The sequence below is a fragment of the Calypte anna genome, chromosome 4, assembly GCF_003957555.1.
Source record: "Calypte anna isolate BGI_N300 chromosome 4, bCalAnn1_v1.p, whole genome shotgun sequence".
NCBI lineage: Eukaryota > Metazoa > Chordata > Aves > Apodiformes > Trochilidae > Calypte > Calypte anna.
The window spans coordinates 4,335,466-4,358,493 of NC_044247.1; the positions used below are offsets into that span (position 1 = coordinate 4,335,466).

A 23,028-nucleotide genomic window follows, 5' to 3' on the forward strand; every position below is an offset into this window, starting at 1 on the left:
CCTAAATTAGTACCTCAGAGATGGCAGAGGTTCTGTTTGGGCTCTCATTGCTATCAGAGATGAGCACACCCATTTTTGGGGAGTACAGCAGGACTGTCACCATTCCTGTCAAACCCCCGTGCTTAAGTGTAGTGAAATGAGGCAACCAGGTGCTACTAATTGCCAGGTAGTGGGCATGAGCTTGTGTTAAGCCCACCTGTGCCTGATTAAGGTGGGCCCTAACTGCGCATGAGCAGGATTAGGGGGCCAATAAAAGGAGCTCATGCCCACGCCCTGCCAATTAGTGGCACCTGGTTGCCTCATTTCACTACACTTAAGGATGAGCTTACACCCAACTCTCTGTTGGGTGAGACCTGCTTAACCACTGAGGTCCTTTCCTGGGCAAAGCCATCAGAAAACCAAACATCAAGGCCATGTTTAGGATTTTTAAATTAGTTTGGGTTTGTCTGGTGGTTTGATTTTTTTTTTTTTTTTATATGTATCTGATGGCATAACACCTACAGTCCTGTGCTGTGTCTGGACAGGGCTCCAGTAGAGGAGGCAAGCAGCCCAGGATGGCACAGAAGTGAATACTCAGTTTTGGTGCAAACCTTGTGGTCATCATCATTTCTCAGCCAGTTGTTTTATCACCCTGCGTTCTGGGAAGAGGAACTTGATGCAGAGACTTTTCAGAGACATTTCAGATGTTCAGACATCTCAGCTGCAATATGTTGCTTCAGATTGTTTTGTTAAATGGATGCATCATATGTATTTGTTTGCCAGACCCTCCTCAGAAGATGCAGCTTCTACACAGACATACAGAGTTTGGCAATGCTCTCAAACGTGGCCTGACACACAAGGCCAGTGAGCTGCAAACCTGCTGTGGCCCATGAAGGTCTCCAGATTTTAGATTATATCATTGCTTACTGCACTCCAAAAGCCTCAGCCTTTGGAAGCTGGAGGCACTTTATGTCCATTCAAGATCTAGGTGTCCCCTAGAGCTGTGGTGGCTCTGGAATGGATGCTGAGACTTGTGAAGGCTTCAAGAGGGGTTCTGAGATCCCTGGTGCCTCAGGGATGCTGGAGCTGATGCCAGAGTCAGGCAGGGACCCAGTGGGGTGCAGCCCCCACCCAGCAAACCTCAGGTTTCAGCAGATGTGGTGATCACTGTGTGGGTGATCAGTGGCACGGGGAGGAAGGGCAGGCTCAGGGGATGGTCTGGGCTGGCACAGGCCATAGGAGATGAACCTCGTGCCAGTGCAGCAGTGCTGGGCCACTGGGTCACAGTACCACAAGGGACGAGGGTGATGTTATTCAGCAATCAGCCTGGAGCTGAACGAGGGAGCAGAGATGTGACATGTCACTTCTTAGCAGTACAAAAGAACAAAACTCTTCTATCGTAAAGTGAGAGAGCCATTGTCCTCTCTTTCATTTTCATGCACCAAATGCTGTCTTCTGGCTGAAGCGATGCTGCATCTGCTTTCTTCCTCCTCTGCCTTCAAGCACAGATGCTGACACCCAGTGGCCATGGAGTTTCAAGCACCTGTACAAGATGGAAAACTTCAATAGAATTGCCTCAGCCAGTGTGCTGCGACTCCTACGTTTTCATTTCCTCAAGTGCAAGAGGAGTAAAGAGGTCCTGAGAGATGCCAGCCTCGCTTTATGACTTTCAGCCACTGTCAGGTTCTAGAGGTTAAAACACTTCAAAATCTTGTATTCAGAGGTCAGGAAGAAAAATGAAAAAAATATGAAGATGGATAATGGGGAAACTGATTCTCAAGTTATTCTTTTGTTGGAAGCTTGGCAATAGACCTCAGTAAGAGAAGGAGAGTGATTTTGTGAGTTCAGAGGCCTTAGCATTTGCCTTCCCTGTTTTCCTGCTTCCCAAAAGCAGTTAGAATATGACAGATGCAAACTGAATTTGCATTGCCCTGCAGCAGGCACAGGATTGTGCTTTCAAGTGTTTGACAAGTATTGACATCCTCTAGGGGAAAAAAACTCAACAGAGATTGCTTTTTATTCTTCAACAAATGGTTCTAAGACTTTATCAGTCAAAGACAGAAAGAAGATGCTAAACTCAAAGCAAAGGAGAAGATGCTAAACTCATATGCAAAGGAGTTTTCTTTGTATGTTTAGCAAAGAAATGCCTCACCAGACCTGTAGGGATAAGATGGTAAAAACATTGGGGAACCCAGACATGAGCTAGAAACAATAAGAGCAGAGTATGCCAAAAGAGGGATTTTGAATGCATTTTACTGAAAATATTTATTATGGACTACAGCAAATGAATTAAACCACTATAATACAAATACTGTATAACACAAAACAAAACCAACAACAAAACAAACAAACAAAAAAACCCCAAACCAACCAACCAAACAAAAAAACACAACAACTCATAAGTAATGTAGTTCTATAACCACAGGGGAAAAAAGCACACAAGTGAAATTCTAGCCAGGTTGATGATCTGACTAGAAGATGGCCATTTATTAGGATTAAATGTGGCACATGCTGCAGATGTGATGCTGTGAGAAAGCAGAGGGGGGGTGGAAGGCCCTAAGCTGGGGTGAGTTTGGTGATGAGAGAGCCCCATGCCAGGGCCAAGATCAGCTTTCTTCACCTAAACACTCCTGTAAAGCTGCAGCATACAGATACCATAAGTAGATATACTTAATTTATCACTCTGTTACTAGGCATGTTTCTAGGCAGGCTTCAGCATAACTTTTATATTTTGTGGTTACTGAAATAGCTCTGATCTTTTTTGGGCTGAGTTCTAGCTGCAGAGGTTCAGCATTCGTTCCTTCACTACCTCTTACCTGTGCCCATTCTCTTTAACTTTTCTTCCCTTCTTACCTCTTTCTAGACAAAATTAGACCACAAACTTCAACCCAGCTTAAATCAGTCCAGCAGGTTAAGGGGGGGGTCACACTGTTTGCCCCACTCCAAATGATCATGTCCAGATTTTCTGCTTGTGAAGTGAGCGAGATCACATCAGATGTCCAGGGAAGCAGAGGGGGCTTTGGCTGCCTGACTCACTTTTCCCCTGGAGCATGTTCACAATGTACTCATGTGTCTTTAGTAGATATTCAAACTGTTTAAAAGGCTGTCAGAAGATCAGAGGCCTATCAGCATTTATTTAGAGTAATGGCAAATCTCAGTGTGACTCTTTCCAGTAGTTTTCTGTAGTCCTTTTTCTGATTTTAATTATTATTATTATTTGTTCAGTAACTATTGCCCCGGTGTCAGTTCTGAAAACTCAACACCTAAATGCTAGCTGGTTCTGATTGTGCCAAAATCCTCTAGTTCCTGAAAACACCTGGAAACCCTAGAACAAGTTCAGCTGAGCATCTCTGCTCATCCTGCTCTTGCAGAACAAGAGATCCAGGTTTGGTCCTCCCAGAGATTGCCAGGCCCTGATTGCCCATCCCTCTGCACCCCAACACACATGCAGCCCAACCTCCAGAGCAAGTGAGAGTTAACTATTTGTGCTGTGGCAGCCAGGGGCAGCTGTGGTTTGGGGCTGTGTCCCTTGTTACAGCAAAAATCCTACTGGAGAGTGGAGAGGAAAGGATGGTGACTCTGCAGCTGCTGGGAGGGCACCAAGGGAAGAGAACCTCTCTCTCCCATCCCACAGAGGATGCTTGTATTGCTCTAGTGAGCAAATTTTAGAGATTTGCATGCCAGGTCTTCTTTTGATGGGGCTGGGGGTTTCTTCTATGACAAGCCAGCTTTATTCCTGTTTTCTTCCATTTCTTGTAGTTCCTTTCACCTTCTCTGTTAGTTCTGTCAGTGCCTTGCAAGTTCAACTCCCCCAATTTTAATGTGCTACATTCACCAAGATAAAACAGTATTTCAATGCCCAGTGCATACTCACAGGTATTTTTAAACATAAAGCCATCCCATGCTGTCTGATTAGAGGTCCCAGGAGAGAATAAAGGCAGAGATAGAGTTTCATCAAAATGCCGAGAGCCAGGAAACAATTTCTGCTCCACTCTGTGCATGACATTTTTTTTTCTGGAGCTTTCCTCCTTTGCTCCTCAAATAACATTGGGTGGCTGCCCATTTAGCAGTGGAAGCAGCTGATAGTGATTGAATAATTTTGCAGTTGGATGTGTAAGACAGCACTTGCTGTGTTGGTTTGTGTCTGATTAAATTAGCATGGCTTTTACATGGCTGATTGATGCAAACTGGATTTTCTTTCTGAGCTTCCACTGTTCACTAAAAATTCCCATTCTGAATAAATGGTCCTGCAAGAAAATAGGTTTTCTGTGTTGTTCAGATGAAATGAAGGCACACTAAACCTCTAGGTTTGAATTGGTTAGTTCCTTGACCCCCCAAAAAACCCAGGATGGGCTTGGAGGACAGTGTCTCACCTAGGCCTGATTTTTAATTATTTTTAAAATCATCATCATAAGGAATGATCCCTTAAAAATCAGTCAGCAATTTTATCAGCTGAATATTTGCTGCTGAGACACATCTTGGGTTCTTCATTGAATTCTGGTACCAGCACCTACTTCCTAGAGGAGTTCCCACACTGCTTTTGCCAGAGCAGCCCTCACATCTCATCTAAATCACCCATCATTTGCTGCAGCTGGGATCACACCTTTTTACAACCCAAGTTTCTCTCAAGGCCTCCCCACTTCAGCTTTGCAAGAGATGGGCATAGCAGTTACTGAAATAAATAGCTGAAGTAGTTCCCAGTCAGCATTTAGATACCATCAGCAGGCTGAGTATTTGAGGTGTAGGGGGGAAAGCAAGGTGGGGTACAGTGGCTAGATGGAGGTGTTTGTGCCCAGCATTGTGTGTGAGGTGCTGCTTTTTCGTGTGTGTCCTGTTGACAGATTTCTAGACTCCTTAAAAAATACAACAAACAAACAAACCCACAGAGCAATGTGTTATCTTTATTCAGAGCAGTTTCTGCTGCCTCCTTTTTCTCCCTTGTCCTGTTATCAGAAACAGCTTGCTCCTGAGTCAGTTTAAAATTCCTTCAATGTTTTCCTGGGCCCACTGAGGACATAAATTGCAGCAATGAGCCTTGCAGAGGGCAGCAGGGAAGAAAGATCCACATGGGCTATAGAAAGCTCATGGCTATTTGGCTCTCCTTGGGATGAGATTCTAAGAGCAATCCATCAAACGCAAGTGATACAGCAGCCATGGGCAGAGTTAGCATCCCACCGATGCATTCACTGGCTTTCCTGCTGGGGATCTGAAATGGGCACACATTGTTATTCCTGGCACCAAGAGACAGTTGGGGACATGGTACAGCATCCCCATTGCACACTGCCACCTCCCAGTGGCAATGCAAAGAAGCATTTCTTTCCACGGTTTTTCCTCATCTACACTTTGAATTTCATGAACCAAAATATTTAAAAGGAGGATGCAAAACACTTCTGGAGTGTGTGTCTCAGACTCCATGTGTTCAGCTACCAAACAGGCCTTTGCTCATGTCTGAGGACAACAGGAAGGTATTGTCACAGCCACTTCTCCCTCATCAGCAATGGCTTATAAGGCAAATGAGAAAAGGTACCTATTTGTTTGGACTATATAGCCATAAGGAAAAGGTAACATTTATCAGTATTAGGGGACGAGGTCTCTCTAAGTGGTCCTTCAGATATGAAGAAAATGTCCCCAGTACCAAAAATATGGATATGGGCAAATGCATTTACTGAGTCTGCTTTCCTTGCATTCTGTCACTGACATGAATGTAAATAAATGGGATGAGAGCACAAAGAGAATGATAGACCATAGATTAGACCATAAAAGTGGCACTTCTTTAACACAACTGGTACAGACCTCTGCTGCCTGAGTGGTTTAGGGCAAGGTAGTGGCATTATTATTCTGTTGTGCATGCAGGTAATGGATGTGTTTAACAGAAGCCACTTGAGGTCATATAACCAGGATTTGGGTCTCTGCTGTGAGTTTATGTGTTGTTGTGAGACATTGTATATCAGAAATAGCCAAACTTAAAAGGGTGCTTCCTGAAAAAAACCCTGTTGTTTAGTGCCCAGTCTTAGTTTGACATTTAATATGCTGCTTCATTTATAATGGTTTTCTGAGATATCCACGTAAAAGCACATTGCATGGACAGGCTGCATTAGTACTTACCTTTTCTTGCACTGGCCAATCAACAGAAATATTATGAGGCTACTTGACAAACTCATGACGACTGAAATGAGGATAAGTAGCTGCTTGTTCCCTTTTCTGGGCACTGTGAAGATAAATGACAGTAAATAAGAAAAAATGCTACCTTCCAGAACAGCTCCTGTTCTCTCTTACAAAAGCCTCAGATGCAAACTCAGTGTATTCAGGTTTGTTAGCCTACATGTATTTATTTCCTTATTACAGATACATGCCAGGCATATGTTACTTTTTAGGTTACATACTAACATTCAGGGTAACATCCTGCATCTCTATACAGCCACTGCTATGGGCCTCTTCCACCCCTTCTGCATCTTGCAGCAGAATCAGTGCACAAGGGGACAGACCTGTAAGCCTATGGGGTGCAAAGGAGCTGATGTGGACTGCAGGACATTCAGGAGGATACCTGGCAGAGAGACTCCAAGAACCTCATGCCCCTCTCTTGCAAAGCAGTCATTCCTCCATCACAGCTATCCCTGTGCAGCTGTGAAAGGTGTTGGTGCAGAGGCATTAATATTTTAGGCCTTGCCTGCTAAATATGCTGGAGATACAAAACTGTAGGAATAGCTGTCCTGGAGTAAGCTGAGGGTATAACTAACCCAGCATCCCACCTCCAGTGCTGGACAGCTGCAGGTGCCCATGGCAGCCATCAGCACTTGGTCCCAAACAGGCTTTATAAAGCATGGAAAAGAAACACTGGTTACTTTGGGCTCCATACCAGAGAAACATTCCTGTGTCCATTCACTCCAAAAGCCCTGGTCAGCACAGAAAATATTTGTTCTTCCTCTGACACGAACACATGAGATGCGACTGTGATTTGCTCTGGGAATGGTTAAAGTGGTCTCCAGTTGAGTCGGCACAGACTGAGAAACAAAACAGAGAGAACAAACATCAAGGAATTCTGTGTCCCACCCCCAGGTAGTTCTCTGGCATGGCCTGATATTTCTGAACATATTCTCCAGGCTCTACAAACCCTTGGAATATGTCTTGGCAGTTTCAAATGGTTTCCTAATATTCTTGGACCAGCTAGTTCAAATGAGATGATTATGGGAATGAATCTACTGAAAATATTCTGGGTGAATGCCATCATGTATGTTGCCATTTATGCCTGTTAATTTATGTAATCTTTCATTAATTAGCTAAGAATACTTGTGTAGAATATGGCAATTAAAGAAAATATGTCCTTCAGATATCCCTCATGCTTAATTAGTACCTGTCATTTTTGCTATCAGAATTTCACCTATATAATGCACAAGGAAAAAGCACTACACATAGAAGACATATCATGTCCCAGATACTTCTTTAGAGATACCAGACTTATAGTTCCATTGGACCAAGTTGTGCAACCATATTCAGGAAAGCAAATTACAACAACCTTTAATTTCTGTAATAACAGTTTTCTGAGACAGGAGGCCTGAGGAAGCAATCACTCAGAGTCATGCTGCTCTCTCTTGTTGCTAAAGCAAATCCTGTGGCTGCAGGTCAGGATGTTAAGTAGGAACATGTGGAATGGAGCAGCTTGACATTGTTTCCAGCAGCAGCACCAGCAAACTTAGTCTGAGAACAGGGCACTTAACACACTGTCTGCAATTTGGTGAGAACCCCATTTTTCTTGTGTGCCTGCCTGCTGCCCACCCTCAGACAGGGCTCCCCCACCCCTCCCCACCCTGTAGCACCCATACATCACCCTTACCACCCAGGCAGCTTTGGTCTCCCCCTGATCTTCTGTCAGCTGAACCTCATACTCCAAGCACTGGGGAGGTGTTTTGCCACCCGGTGGGCTCCAAGCCACCTGTAGCTCCTCTGCTGCAGACATGGAAACCACCAGGTCCTTTGGGGGAAAGGGCTTTGCTGGCAGGGGAAACAAAAAAGAGAGAAGTTCAATCAAAGGGGTGCAATCAAACAGCTCCTGGTGGGAAAGGCTGGAGTTAGTATCTGCCAACCTCTGCTGCTTTCTTTCCCTGATGGGATTTCTGGACTCCCATTGCTGTCAGCCTCAGTGCTACAGGATGACACTGAGGCTGGAGCATGGGTTATTTATTTTAACTTGACACATGGGCTGGGCTAGGTCCTTGCTTTGAGCTTCAGGGCAGGAGTTTTGAAATGCTGGGCTGTGAGCCTTGTGCTCAGCACATTCCCCTCACCGTGTGGCCCTCCCTGTGCTGCAAGGACAGCCCTGGCCCCTGCAGGGTGGCAGTGTGGCATCCTCTGAATCCCAGGGGAGGCTCTGGTTTATGTCAGGTGCCCAAAGCCACACATGAAACATTTGGCAGCAATAATTGAATACAGAAATCCAGCTTATTAGCCCAGTGGCTTAACTGGAAGAGTAGCTATTTATCCCTCTGACATTTACAGGGGATTAAATGCATCAGCATGGTAAGTGCCCATAATAAAGAGTCAGTACATGTACAGGGTTATACATGATGCTGTGTTTTCCTCTCCCTGACTCTGATGGGTTTGACATCCGGTTTATCTCAGGCAGACCCCATCATGCCTTTCACTCTATTCTCCCCATCCCTTATCTTTGTTAGAACAGCAAAGCCCAAAGATCTCTCCTGTGCTTGCAGGATCAGAGCTGCCATTTCAATTCTAGGAGTAAATGAAACAACCTCTGTGGTGGTGCTGCTAGGGCCAAAAAAAAATACAGCTGCTCTGCCATTTGCCCATCAGATCATAATGTCCCAAGTTGTCCAGCTGCCAATTGACCTTCCAAGATGCTGCTCACCTGCAAACACAGCTGAGAACTAAGCCCTGTGTGGTACACAGCACAGCCCATTCACCAGAGGGAAATCCACCCAGACACCTTACAGCCACCAATCTACAAGGGCATACATTTGTTTGAGCCCCTTTGTGCAAAGCATGAGCTTTGGGTGCATGGTGACCATGTGGGTCTGCAGAGCCCCCCTGCTTTCCTGGCATTGTTACCTAGGTTGTGAAGGTGAAGGGTGATGTACAGTGGCTGTACCAGAGTGGCTGCTGCTGAACCATTGACACAAATGCTCAGCTCCCTGTATTCTGCCTGGCTCAGATTCTGCAACATGCAGCCAATGTTTATACCATGATCCTGGATATAATGATCACACTGTGCTGCGTGGTCCAGCCCCTCATACCTAGAAAAGTGTTAGGAAAACAGAAAGAAAAAAATAGTTAAAACAACAGTAGTTGCTACTTGGGTAAGACCTTTTTTTTAATATTTGTTAAAAAAATCTAAGTTTTGAGTATTGCCTGTATCCCACACACCATTTGCCTTTCACAAGGGATCCAAAGCACAATGTTATGCATCAGTCACCCGGACTCCTGCCATGGTTAAAGTGTGGGGTGGAGAAAGAAACAAATTACCAAGCACAGATGGCTTCCCAGGTTGGTTTATTGGCTGTGTCAGCATTTCCCCAAGCCCATTCTTAAGGCAGGCTCTAGAGGGCACGGTGATACAGATACTGACAAATATTTTATTTATTTTACTGGGGAGCCATGGGGGGATGTTGGCATTTGGACAGGGTGATCTTACAGATCTTTTCAAACTGTGACTATCCTGTGTGATTCTTGGAGCACAGGAGTATTCATGAGGTGCCACTGAGGCAGAATCTGGTCCCTACTCACAGAGACACCCATACTCCCATGAGGCATTTATGGAATCAGCAACCCACTCGAGAGTTGCAGAAAAGTCCCCTCTCAAGCCAAAATGCAGCACTTTGTGGCAGGTGACATGTGCCACAAACACAACGTGAGTTAATGATGTGGCTGATTGCAGGTAGGTCCCACTCATTAAATGGACATGTAATGAATCCCAGGGATGCAAGCAAGGAAGAAGTTTGCTGGTTATTGACTAATGTGCAGCCACAGCCCTGTCCTCTCAGACTCTCTCCTGTTTTGGGGGGCCAATCCTCCAAGCTTATCTGTAAGCTCCATTCTGGAAGTGCTGTTTCATACTTTTTAAAACACTTGCTGAGCTACTGCCCTTGAGGCAGGGCTGAAGCCAGCCTCTATACTCTGTACCTCATGAAAATATCCCTGCATGGCACATAATATTTTGGGAGAAAAACTTTATGTGGTAGTGCTATAAAAAGGAATTCACAGGGATCAGAGGATGCTGTAACTCTGTTCCCACTCACTCTCATTATACAATGGGACCCAGATGCTAATGCCTGGTTTTGTTATGGACAGTTAAATAAGGGTGAGCTTGTTCTGGGGTTTTTTTGTGGGCTTTTTTTTAGAAACAACTCATTAATTTCCATTGTTTCCTTCAAGCAGAACTCTGTAGTTAGCAAAATGGTTTAAATAAATGTTTTTGCTTTGAAGAATATTTCCAAGAGCTGCATGTAGCTTATGCAGCAACAAAACAGCTATGGTTTTCTACATGTAGCCCAAAGGCATGAAACCCAATGGTTTCCTAACTAGTCATCCTTACCACAGCATCCCAGGAATTGAGGCACAAATGCATCATTTACTTTGTAAAAAAAAAGTAAATCTACCTTTGTTTTTCTTGCAGAACAGCATCGTTTGGCAGCAGTATAAAAGAGACTAAGAAACATGCATTACTACCTTTTGGCAGCATATTTGCTTGTATAAGACATGCTAAGGCTATGAAAAGATATTTGAAGAGTAAAACAGTTAGTTGACAAAATTCCCTGCTCTTTATGCACGGGTCACTGAATTTCATACCCTCCTTCTGAATCCCATCCTATGTGCACTGTGATCAAGGGAAAATGTGTGGCTAGAATGATCCAGGTTCATTGAGCAAAGGGAAAGCACAGGCTTTGTGATGGAAACGTGCAGAAAGCACTCCATGGAGGGGAATAAAAGGTTAAGGAGGAAGGGAGAAGACATTCCTCAGCACGAGCCTGGTTCTAAGGAAGGAATAAGGAATTTGGTATTTCCTTGCCAGAAGTCACCATGTCGCTTGGAGAATTATTGCTGCTCATTCTGTGTGGATCATGTAATAGCATTGCCAGACATAAAAGAATATTTACTGGGGCATTTTTAGTACCCTGAGAGGCTCACTTGTTTGCTGCCTGGATATTTTTCTATTTTTCTGGTACATACCAATAGTACAGTCCATAATGTACACCATGAGGAGCAAGGACACCTGGTTGCCAAGTACACTTGAGGTATTCCCAGTTGTGATAGATGCAGTTGAAATTCTGAACCTCTGATTCGACTTTTCCTGTAAAAATGAGAAAGAAATAACCACTATTTAGCAACTTACCAGTCAGGCCCAGCAGAAATATCATTTTATCTCTTTGAACAATCGTGTGCCCCAGTTGAAAGCCAAAAAGGAAAAGGCCAGCCACTATGATTAGATAGTTTTGCTGCCAAGTGTTCTGCTTCCTATAAATCCACTAAACTTAGAGCACAAAGATGCATAACCAGTCCTTCATTCAGCAGTGAAGTTCATGCAGGGCAACCCAGCAGAGACCAGGTATGGACAGAGAGAAATGAGCCTCAAGTATTCAACCACAATCAGTGGAAGCAGAGATACTCTGGTGTCTTATACCTCAACAGACTTGCAATGGCTTCTCTACCCAGTAAATCTCAGGCCAGCAGTGGTTCATGCAACAGACTCATGCACAGTGCAAAACTGCACCAGGTACCAAAGGCTGCTCCTAACCTTGCAATGGGATCTGAAAGGTGGCATAAATCCAGTCACTTTGCACCTCCACGTTGCTGGTACACCTTCCTTCAAGCAGTGTCTGTACCTTTACTTCAGCAGTCCTGCTGAGGTCAAATCCAGCTCTGAATTTTAGCTTCTTAGTAAAAATAACCTGGTTGAAAGACAGACTTTATAAACACCCCTTTTGTCACTAACTGGGTTGCAGAATTAGCTACAACTGCTTCTGTTCTAGCTATGAGAAGGCTCATCTGTGTGCTTTAATGTTTCTTTACATTTCTGCCATGCTTCTCCTGCTCAGTGCTTCTCCAGCACTCTTGTACCATGTGCTCTGCCCAGCCTTGCTGGCTTTGTGCCCCACAGGACACAAGCAATGACAAGACAGAGCAGACTGCAGCTCAAGGCATCCCCATCAGCCAAGAGCACCAGGGAGGGTCTGACAAGGATACTGCCATAAATCGAGATATAAGGCAGTTGTTCATAAGATGAGATAATCAGAAGGAATTAAAAGTCATGCAAGTGGTGGTTATCATAGGAAGTACAATCAAAGCCTACAAAGATGGAGAAGCAGACAGGCAGCACAGTGTGTGCTCACCACTACATGACTCTGGGCATTGCCTTTTGTGAGACTTTTTGTGCATCCCCCATGAAGGTTTTCCCTTTGTTTTTTTTTTTCTCAGAATTACTTCCCCTTACCTTATGCAAGGAAAACATAAGTTGGCAATAGTTACAACAAATGATAAGAGAGAGAGAGAGAGTGTCATGTTAGCCCTAGCAGGGCACGAGTAACATGCTGTAAAGTGCATTCATGTGCTGCAGGAGAACTGCAAAGGCACAGCCCACAGTCAGGCTTTTTGTCAGCAGCCCCAGAGGGTAAGAGCTCTGCTGAGTCATGTGCTTCTAGCAGACATCAGTGACTCTTTTTCTGCTGAGGTCCCATGGGGGTTTTTCTAGACTTATCTTCATAACCTTATCTGGTCAAGGTTTTGACAAGGTACCAGAGGTGATGATTTTTTTTTTTTCTCCTTTCTAGATCTGCCATGCATAAGACACCTTTATTAGTTGTTAGGGAATTCTGACACTTTTTAAAACTGCATTCTTTTTTCTTTTGTGCTTTTTAAATTCCTGTTAAAATCATGATAGAGAAATCTGCACAGCTGCTCACTGCTGTGAGCTGGGAGAGTGATGGACACCCTGACTGATGTCAGGTTGGAGAGTTCCTTTCCATGCCCTCACTCCATGGCTGCAACAGGTCTTGAGAGGCACTGAACTCTTCCACCTCTGCAGGTTCCCATGGGATGTCTGGGCCAAAACCCACTTGTGTGGTGGCTTAGCACAACCTGACAGCCTGAGCTTTGTGCCAGGGGCAGGTGATGGAGGTGACCACATCACGCAGGACATAGAGAAACCATCCACAGCAGGAGGTTGGGACCCACTACTAACCCAATGTGACTGCTCCTTCTCTCTCTTCCTAGTCTCTTGAGGTTAAATTAAGGCTTTCTAGAACTCCTGCTTTAGGATAATGCAATAAAACCTCCCTTTCTTTCAGAGCACTGATCTGTATTTGGGTTGTTGGGGGACATCCTCAGTGTTTTTGTCAGGTGTTCCTCAGTGTGTTGTGCTACCCAAACAGACTACTACCAGGTTTCTGCTCTCCCCACTGCATTTATCTTCCCAAACCTGCAGCATCTTTCATTTCCCAAGCACTCCCAAAATATATTCCCACCGTATTTTGTGTATTGTGCCTGTTTGCTATTGCCCTGCTACACATCAGTGAGAGAAGACTGAAAATTTTATCACAGAGCTGAGTCAGAGTCAGCCATATCTGAAAGTCAAATGGTATTTCTGGATAAAGGGAATGTTAGAGCAGCAGGACAATTGATGGAATTTAATTCTTTATTAATTTGCTGCTTTCCATTGCTAAGGAACTGTTGACAGAGTTTCAGATCAAGCCCTGTAAAGACTCTAAAAAGTGTAATGCCTCTTGCAACAAGGAATGGTACTAGATATTACTGAATTGGTTTTCTCAGCAAACAGCACGCCCTGTGTCAGAAACAGCCCCTTCTCTGACAGCTGTTGCTGCTGTTACTTTTCAGAATGTGTTCCTGTATGGCAAAAGGTTCTGACCACTGGTACAGTCTGCATTTCATGGAACTACTTTGATACCACTGATCCTTAAAATGCCAACATAAACATGTGCTGGAGCTAAAGGCATAACAATAACCAGGATTTAAGAGGATGAAACTTTGCTTTGTCTTACCTTCCAATCTCTGTCACCAGAGTTGCAGTATTCAAGCTTGTATTTCACTGTGCATTCACTTGAACTTTGTACATTGGGTGGAGGTTTCCACTCTATATCGAGAGAACCTAAAAGTCCAGGGTCAGTGATCTGAAGGTCTTGTGGGGGAGCAACTAAATTAAAAGCAAAGCAGGGGACAAATGAGAGTGCCAGGGTAAAGAAAACAAACAAACAAAAAAAGTCATGAAATTTGATGAGATGAGAAATGATGCTGGTGGATGAGGGGGGCAGCACTGCTGGTTGGGGTCTAGCCCTGCCTATTTAATAGCCTGTTCTTAATGAACACGCACAAGCTCTACTCCTGCTTACCCCCCAAAGCATTTTATGCTGGTGCTCAGAGAAAACACTCAAGGACCATTGAAACAGCACCAAAATCAACACAACTTTGACTCTCTTTTTCAAGATATTTTAAGCAAACTGCTGTCCTGGTATAACCTTTCAAGTCCTAGAGCTGCTTTTAATTTGTTACATTTACTGACTGTCAGGACAAATATTTCTGCAAGCACTGTGTTTAGCACTTGCACCACCATAGGATGACAGATCACAGCATGATCTCAGGGAAATTTGTATTCCTTAACCATAATAGACACAAATCACCCCAACTGCTTTAAATATTCCTTTCAAATACATTAAAGATTAATGAAAATCAAGACAAAAAAAGAACCAGAAAAACAGAGAGATAAAATCCTTCTTATTGTGGACATCTATCAGCTGTGCAGAAATGTGATTTTATATTCAATCTGGGTTTTATTAAGCTATTGTAAGGTGCTGCCATCTGTTAATAAATCAGCATATATTAGGGATGAATTCTGTACTAAGACATGCTTCCTAAAAACCCAGCTCTGTATGAAGCTGTCATTCACATGGCAAAAGCTATTAGGATATTCAGTCTCATTACTTCAAACGAAGTCAATGTTTGTGACACCTAAGGTCATTTTTTTCCCCTGCTAGAGGTGAGGTTCTGCATTTGGGTTTCTAGAGAATTGCTGCTTGAGACATTTTTTCACGGTGGTTTGGAGCCCATATCCTGGCAGTGTCAGTCCAGCACTCTCTGAGTCTGGTCTCCAGGTCACTGGCTACTCTGCCAACTTTTTCATGTCTTCATCAGTATTTACACCATTTCTTTCCTTTTATTTTTTAAATAAATCTCTTGTGAAAGCAAACCCTGAGAAAATATTTCATTGAAAGATGCTGATAAAAACTGAACTTTAATGTTCTCCTTGGAAAGTTTTCAGAGAACATCATTGGAGGATTTATTTCTTCTAAGGAAGAATGAAACAGACCACAGGAAGCAGTCGTAAGATCCCACTTTTCCCAGCATGTAAAGCTCCATGGGAGGTTTTTTCTTACATTAGATGGCAAAGTGGGATATCCTGACCACGTATTTAGGGGGAATAATGGACAATAATAATTTTTAGACAAATTAGACTTAGTGTGGTTTTCTGTGTAACAATGAAAACATTTTCCCACCAGTTCTGAGTCCCTTGACTGCAGCCTGGGTTCAGAGGGTGGTATTGGGCTTGCTTCAGCTTCAGGGGCAATGGGGCATGGCCCTGTACATGCAATGTCTTGTATTCATTAGGTTCATGTTCCCACAGGAGATGAGGAGATGATATTGCTATGCTACAACAGGCACAGATTTCTCAGGACAGGCAGAAGAGGGGGAACAGGAGAAGGAGCATCAGTGCCTCTGCAGAGCCGTCAAGTTGGGCTCTTGGTGAGCATCAGGGGTGGGAGAGATGGTTGAGGGCATCTCACCCACCTTTTGAGTCTTTGCAAACATACAAGGCTCCAGGAAAGGGAGAAGCAACTTGAGGCACAGCAGGTCTGTGGGAACAGTGCTCAAAAAGCTGTGGCTGCTAAAAGAGTTGTCTAGAATGGCTATTTATAGCCACATTGAGGAGAGAGGGGAGAAGGCCAAGGAATGTTACTCACACCAGCCAGCCCAGGCTGAGAGCTCACCAGGGCCACCACAAGGGAGGGTTTTCATATGGCTGTCACCCCATGTCCCAGAGGCAAACTCTGCTGCTGAGGCTGGGGTGTGTAAGTTCTGTAACAGATCTGCCAGTAGGGCTGTGAGCTGAGCATTCCTGGACTCAGGAAAGTCCTCTTGGAGAAATACTGAGAAATACTGAGCCTTGAAGCTATGTAAACAATGATGCAAAATGCTACTGGTCATAAGCCTGGTGATAAGCTATCAATAGGTCCGTCAAAAACAGAATTTCTGACTGGAAAAAATAATTCCAAAATTTGTTTCCTTCCTAAGCTTGAAAAAACCAGTAGTGGTTTTTCAAAATCATTGCAACTGTAAACAGCAATTCTTCCAAAACAATTTTTTACTGGATTTCAGAAGGAATAGAAAAGCTTCTTTTTTGGATACAGCTTCAGTTCTGGCATTTGCTTTTTAAGTGCCAGCACTGCCTCTTGTAATTTCTGATGTTCACAATATTACGTGATGAACCATTCTTACTCACATCACTCATGTAGAACAAACACAGGGCTAGAAATACTCTGTTTCATTACCCAGTCTTGAAGAAAAGCTGATGCTTAATGTTTCTTGGAAAGAAAAAAAAACCAAAACAACAACAAAAAAGAAACCACACACACAAACAAATAAAAAACAACAACAACAAAAAAACCCACAACAGCTTCTTTACATGATTTGCATGGCAGTGAGTCAGGTAGTGATGTGCTCCCCAGATAGCTGCAGCCATGCAGATGGACTCCAGCATCCCAGCTTTGATGATGAACCATGGGCTCATCCCAGTGCCTCCCACAGCCTCACCCCACCCCATGTGGTACATTTTGCAGTTTCCCGCCCACTTTGCTAGTGGAAAAGTGGTAGCCAGCCTGGTGCCCCCCATACCTTCAATGTCAGCATTGCCCTGTGCTGGTCAGAGAGCTGCAGGTGATTTTCACCTTTTGAGAAGTTCATTTTGAAGGCAATGCTGCTTTGCTCAGCCTGGCCCTGGGCAGGTTGCTTGGCAGCTTTCCATGCATTGCTGGCTGGCAGCACAGGGAGCCAACCAGGCCAAGTTCACATCCCCACTGTGCCCTGGCTAGAGCAGGGAGGCTCAGACCTGCTCCCTGCCTCTCTGAAGAAGGAAAGCTTTTGGGTGCAAAGCCCCAGAGGCCAAAAGTATCTCATACAGCAAAGAGATACTCAAGGGTCTGAAGCAAAGGGTCCTTGAAGAGCTAATGCCACGGATGACAGCTTGCAGAGCAGTTTTGTTTTGGTTTTATTTTTTTAGAAGAAAGTATTATTCTCCAATTATGAATAAGCTTTGTCTTTCTTACACCTAGGACAGTGTCCAAGTGCAATGATACTCAAGAGAATTTATACCAAGTGGTATTTATCTTTGATAACATGTTGGCTGAGCATGAAAAGCTCCTTGTGAAGTTACTCAGAGAAAAGCACAGTACTTTTACAGTACACACACAGTATACTCACACCCAGGTTTATAAATCAGCCACTTGCTGTAACACACACACAAGAAAAGCTTCAGTTAAAGGACTCACTTCATAAAGGGCCTGAGCTACAGTGAAGCATCTGTGAGGCAGCACCAAATAGCAAGCTGGACATTACCTGTGTTGTGGCAGGAGAAGGAGCCCACCCAAGCCCACAGCAGCAGCGTGGAGAGACTGGAAAGCTGCAGGAGAGCCATTCAGAGGGAAGACATCCACAGGTCCCACGGAGACGTGTATGGCATCAGAGGAGCAGTCCTGTGGCACTGGTGCAAGGAGCCTGGAGAAATAAAGCAGAGTTGAGAGGCTTCAGTGCACTGGTGGAGCCCTGGCATTCCCTCTGGTGGGTGAACACTGACAACAAGTTCTTTTTTACTCATTTTCCAGGTCTGATTAATCATTTCCCAGAGGGCTCTTATTTGTAATTTTTGGTGATGGCAACACATGGATGACTTTGGCTTCATTTGAAATAGTTTCTGACTATCTAAGCACATTCCCCAAATGTCAGGCTGCAGATCAGTCACCAAACTGTTTGCAGAACATCTTCTGTGGAAAGGGTGATGCAGCAGGGTGACAGACACATCTGCTGTAGGAAGTGCTTCAGATTGGTGACCTTTTCATTAAAAACAAAACAAAGCAAAACAAAACAAAAAAACAGAATTCCTGAGCCTTGTCTTATACAAGAAACAAACACGTTTTATGTAACTGTCACCAGTGCTTTTGGCTTTCCTGTTTCAGGGCTTGGTCATTAAAAAGAACATGAAAAATCAGATGGAATTTCCTTTCTAATTGACCCTCCACACACACACACAAAAAAAAACAAACCAAACACCAAAAAAAAAAAACCAACAAAAAAACAAACAACAAAAAAAACCCCAAACAAACCAAAACTGTAAGAATGCTGGTGACAAGTCTTAGTTGCCGTGATAATTTTTGAAGGGGACAAATTTCTTTTCCTGACCAGGTCTGCTGGAGGGAAGGTGGGGACTGAGAGGGAGAGTGGGGCAGAGTTTCCATGGAGGGACTTCTCTTTCCTTTGGTTTTCATGCTGAATTGCTGCCTACAGCTGCACCAAGCCTGCCTGCTTCCTTATGCCAGAGGCACCTGGATTACAAGTAATCAGTAATTTTTACATACAGATACAGATATAGATAGGAATAGGAAGACAGAGATGTGTCACATAGATTAGATATAGTTATAGATATCAACCTTTTTGAAAGCTTGAGGCCACTGTTTGGGTTCTGCTGTGAGAACATTGCCATGCCTACAAGAACACACAATACATCCCTGAGCTCCTTTCAGATTACAAACTCACTTTGTTTTTGTGGGTTTTTTTGATTACAAACTCCTTGTCCACACAGCCTTGGCTATAAAAGGTGGACTCCCAGGTCATACCTTACTCCTTAGCTTATTCCTTGGTGCCCTTGGCTGTGGTACAACAAAAAAAACTTGGAGTCCTCTGAGTGACAGAGCTTTGAGTCAGACAGATTTGGGAAATCTGAGGCTTGGAGCCAAGGAAAAACCCCATAATTTGAAGAAGTAGCTCAGGGGAGCCAGAGGAGACAGTTTGTGCTGGGGACAAGGGGTAGGTGGAGCATTAAGGGTTTAAATTACCCAGAAATTCTAACTGGCAACATAGGGCAGCAATTAAAAATACACAACAAGCTTTTGACAGCTAATTTTCTATTTAAATCAATATTAAAGCAATAAGGCCATCACATATATATAAGCAATACCAGGAATTTTTTTTTCACTGTGAAATGAGAATCTATGGAGATGTTCCAGTCAAAAAAACTGACCAGAACTACTTCTTAACATACTAAACATAATATAAAACTTGTGTCAGTGCAAACCTGGATATATGCATAAGTCTTTGCCCCAGTATGTTCTCATAATTAAGGCTGGGAACAGCTTTGGTGATAGTGACCATGACATGGTGGAGTTTATTATTTTTCAAGGAAGAAGAAGTGCAATAAGTAGGATTACAGCCCTGGAATTCTTTAGGGCTAATTTTGTACTCTTTTAAGGATCTACTTGCAGGAATCCCATGGGCTAAGAGTCTGGCAGGAAAGGGAGCCCAAGAAAGTTGGTCAGTTTTTAAATACCACTTCCTTCAAGCCCAAGTTAGGTGCATTCCTTTGAGTAAAAACTTGGGTAGAGGTAGTAAGACACCTGCATGGATCAACAAGAAGCTTCTGAAGAAAGTCATATGGAGGAAAGAAATTCACAGTTCATGGAAGAAGGGACTGGTCACCTGGGAGAACTAGAGGGGCTTTGTCAGAGTATGTAGGAAAGCAACAGGAAAGGTCAGAGCTAGCAGAGGAAGTAAAAGGAAACAAGAAGAGCGTGTTCAAATACATCAGTAGCAAAAGGAAAAATAGGGAAAATGTGGGCTCACTGCTGAACAGGCAGGAGCCCTGAAAACAGAGGATACAGAGAAGGCAGAGCCGCTGAATGCATCCAAGGGCTGTGAGTGACTATTAGTGAAGGAAGTTTTTCCATTTCTAGTATTGTTAATTTTAACATATTCACATAGTTTCACAAGGCAAGTGGAAAAAAACCTCAAAACCAATGGCTTGTACAGAAATTTTTAAAACCAATAAAGTTTACCTGGACCTCTAAGTGCATTGGACCCCATCTGCCTCTGGAGTGCTGAGCTTCTCAGCTGCCTCATGGTGGCTGTGCTCAAAACTTTGCATAAAGAGGCCCATCTGTTCTCTTCAGGGGTCAGATTCCACATTGTGGCACTCAGCACACAATCAGAGGCTTTACTAAGCTAGAACCAGAGAGGACACTGCTGGGATTTATGAGGTGTTGGTGCTGTAACTACACTTAAGTATGTTTGAAAGGCTTAAGTGATTCATTCAAATTAAAACCAAGTGTCTTAATTAACTCAGGCTGGCGGCTGGAGGATGCCCCAGCCCCTCAGAGAAGCACACAGCTGTCCCCAGCACAGAGCTCAGGTCTGCAGAGCCAGCCCCTGTTTCACTCACTGCAGTCCCTGCCCTGAACTTGTTGGCTCTGCTGACTCTGGAGCCAATCCAGCTGCTCTTGCACCTCCAGGCTCTGCAGGAAATACACAAAATTATTCATCCCCCCTTTTCTTGTGAGACAGGTAGATCAGCACAGCTGCTCAACATGACCCTTGTTGTATAGCCTTGCCTGTTACCATTTCTTTCATCCTTCCTTCCCTGCATCACACTCTGAGCTCTCTTTTCAAAGACGACCTTCAACAAGACGAGAGGACACAGTCTTAAGTTGTGCCAGGGGAGGTTTAGGTTAGATATTAGAAAGAATTTCTTCACGGAGAGGGTGATTAGGCTATGGAATGGACTGCCCGGTGAGGTGGTAGATTCTCCGTCCCTGGAGACATTTAAAAAAAGACTGGATGTGGCACTCAGTGCCATGGTCTAGCAACTGCTCCGGTGGGTCAAGGGTTGGACTAGATGATCTCTGAGGTCCCTTCCAACCCGGCTAATTCTATGATTCTATGATTCTATGATTCTCTCCCTTCCATCCAGCCTGGAGCACCCTTTGCAAGGAGTGGGTGCTGCAACCATACCTGGTTTGCCCCAGGCAAGATCTCTGGTACCAAATACACCTTGCTGCAGAAGCATCTCGTGATTCCTGTTGCTGGAGCTCAGTCAGTATCAGGGCTGAGTCATCTCCATGCTGCCTTCAGTGAGTCACTTGACTTCCCGAGCCAAGCAGCCACCTGGTTGCTGCAACTCCCCTCCAAACAGGACAACAAAAGATGTTTTGGAAAGTAGAGCTGTGGTGTGCGTGCTCTGACAAGCAATAGACTGTGGCTGAGGCTGGATCTTCCCATGTCTAAATTTAGGCATATTAAGAAACAGCTCAGAGATACTATGAACAGGATAAATAGCATCAGGAACCAGAGGAGCACTTCTTGTTAGGAAGAAAACTGCCCTCCAAGCACCTGTACAGCACTTACAACATTACTGATTGAATTGAGGCCTCAATGAATGTGATATTGCTTCCCAGATGGAGACCATGGGAAAGTTTTGGAGCAGCAAAGACAAGATCAGGCCCTTTTTCACCTGGCACTTATTCTTCCTGTTTCACTGTGCCTGTGCCCTACACTCAGGCAGGGAATCTTTACACACCTGCTGTGGTGCCCCTGCAGACTTGGGAGAGGCACCAACACTTTTCCATCACATCATAGCTATTTGGTTCTGGCATCAGTAAGATGCTGTGAAGGTAGGTGCCACTGGAAAGAGCATGACCATCCTTCACAGTTTTGAACATTTTAAACTTTTGAAGGCAGTTGCAAGCCAAATTTTGCTATGCTAAAGATAAAAAGATAGAAAGTGATCCCATTACATCTGGTTGTAGTAACTACCTCCCAAATACCAACTGCTGTGTGCTGGGTGAGACCACAGCACTTGGGCCTGAAGACTGTTTTTTCCTGATGGATAGTAAGGGGAGCTCTGAAGTGGGGAACCAGGAAACCCAGGAGTGACCACTGTCCTGATCTGCACTGGCATTTGGTTAAGAAACAGACACCGAAGTCCATGGGGGTCTTACCTGTGGGTGAAGACAACTGAGCAAGTGAACAACCCCTTGAACTGCATCATTATCATCAAATCAAGAAACAGCAGAAACAGGTAGAACAAACACTGTTGCTCTGACTGTCCTGTGAATTCTGGGTCTGAGGGAGTGATGAGTGAGTTCTCCTTCACTGAAATTGCAGTGTGCTGGCTGGCTCCTTCCTACTTGCTGTAAAGGATGGGGAAAAAAGTCCCTTACAGCTGCTAAATGTATGGTCTTTCTTTCAGATTTAGGAAAGCTTAGGATTTAACATTCATGTGTTTTCATTGTGTAAGCTGCTCAACCAGAAAAGGTCCCACTGGACAGATAATTTGAATCAGATGAGAAACATTTGTTTGAAGCATGAATGCCAGTTCCCAAGTGTTAAAAATGGGTCAATTCTTGAGAAAATTAGGTTGGAAAAAGAATAGTTGGGATTTGCCCTAGCTTCATGATGCAGCCTGCAGTGCTGGAGCACCCGGGGAGGAGCAGCGCCTGCCTGTCCTGCCTCTTCCCACCCCCTTCCTGCCCAAAATAGCTCCCTTTGCAAACTACAGATGTTTCTCTTTTCCTCTCCTTGTGCCATTTTGCTACTACGTGATGCTCATGCTGTGTTCCTCCCCCTGTCAGTGTTGCTGCAGTCCCCACACCAGACTTAGAGGAGGAGGTCTGCAAGGAGGAGAGCAAACTGGAGATGATCAGTGCCCTGTTTCAGCTGTGCTGAGGCACTGCCTGTGGGTCCGAGAGGGAGAGGATGCTCAGGGCACACTTCTGCAAAGGCCAAGTGCTCTAATGGTTTGCTTGTTCTGATCTTGCTGGCTACAGGGGTCAGCAATACCCTATCAAGCTGTGGGAAACATGAGACAAATCCCTGCACATGCTTGACCAGCCTCATAGTATTGAGCTCAGAGTAAGGACAAGCAGGAGACTTGCATTTTACTGCAAATGGGGTAAAATTTCAAAAAACATCTCCTTCAGGTAAGAAGAA

At 44.3% G+C, this 23,028-nt stretch overlaps 1 protein-coding gene across 2 annotated transcripts in view; it reads right to left on the bottom strand.

The window, feature by feature from the left end:
- Positions 1 to 4,840: 4,840 nt before the first annotated feature.
- Positions 4,841 to 23,028, bottom strand: part of IL13RA2 (interleukin 13 receptor subunit alpha 2) — a 32,089-nt gene continuing 13,901 nt past the window's right edge. Inside the window, exons 3-11 of one of the 2 annotated variants that reach the window (XM_030449247.1) lie at positions 17,611 to 17,769; positions 13,986 to 14,137; positions 11,726 to 11,879; positions 11,161 to 11,281; positions 9,043 to 9,227; positions 7,811 to 7,968; positions 6,836 to 6,980; positions 6,085 to 6,187; positions 4,841 to 5,185 (exon numbers count right to left, since the gene is read on the bottom strand). In XM_030449247.1, coding sequence (XP_030305107.1) covers positions 5,143 to 5,185; positions 6,085 to 6,187; positions 6,836 to 6,980; positions 7,811 to 7,968; positions 9,043 to 9,227; positions 11,161 to 11,281; positions 11,726 to 11,879; positions 13,986 to 14,137; positions 17,611 to 17,689 — 1,140 coding nt within the window. In that variant the 5' untranslated portion in view covers positions 17,690 to 17,769 and the 3' untranslated portion in view covers positions 4,841 to 5,142. Of the gene's footprint in view, positions 5,186 to 6,084; positions 6,188 to 6,835; positions 6,981 to 7,810; positions 7,969 to 9,042; positions 9,228 to 11,160; positions 11,282 to 11,725; positions 11,880 to 13,985; positions 14,138 to 17,610; positions 17,819 to 23,028 lie in introns of those variants that run through there. The other variant, XM_030449246.1, reaches the window with a different exon arrangement.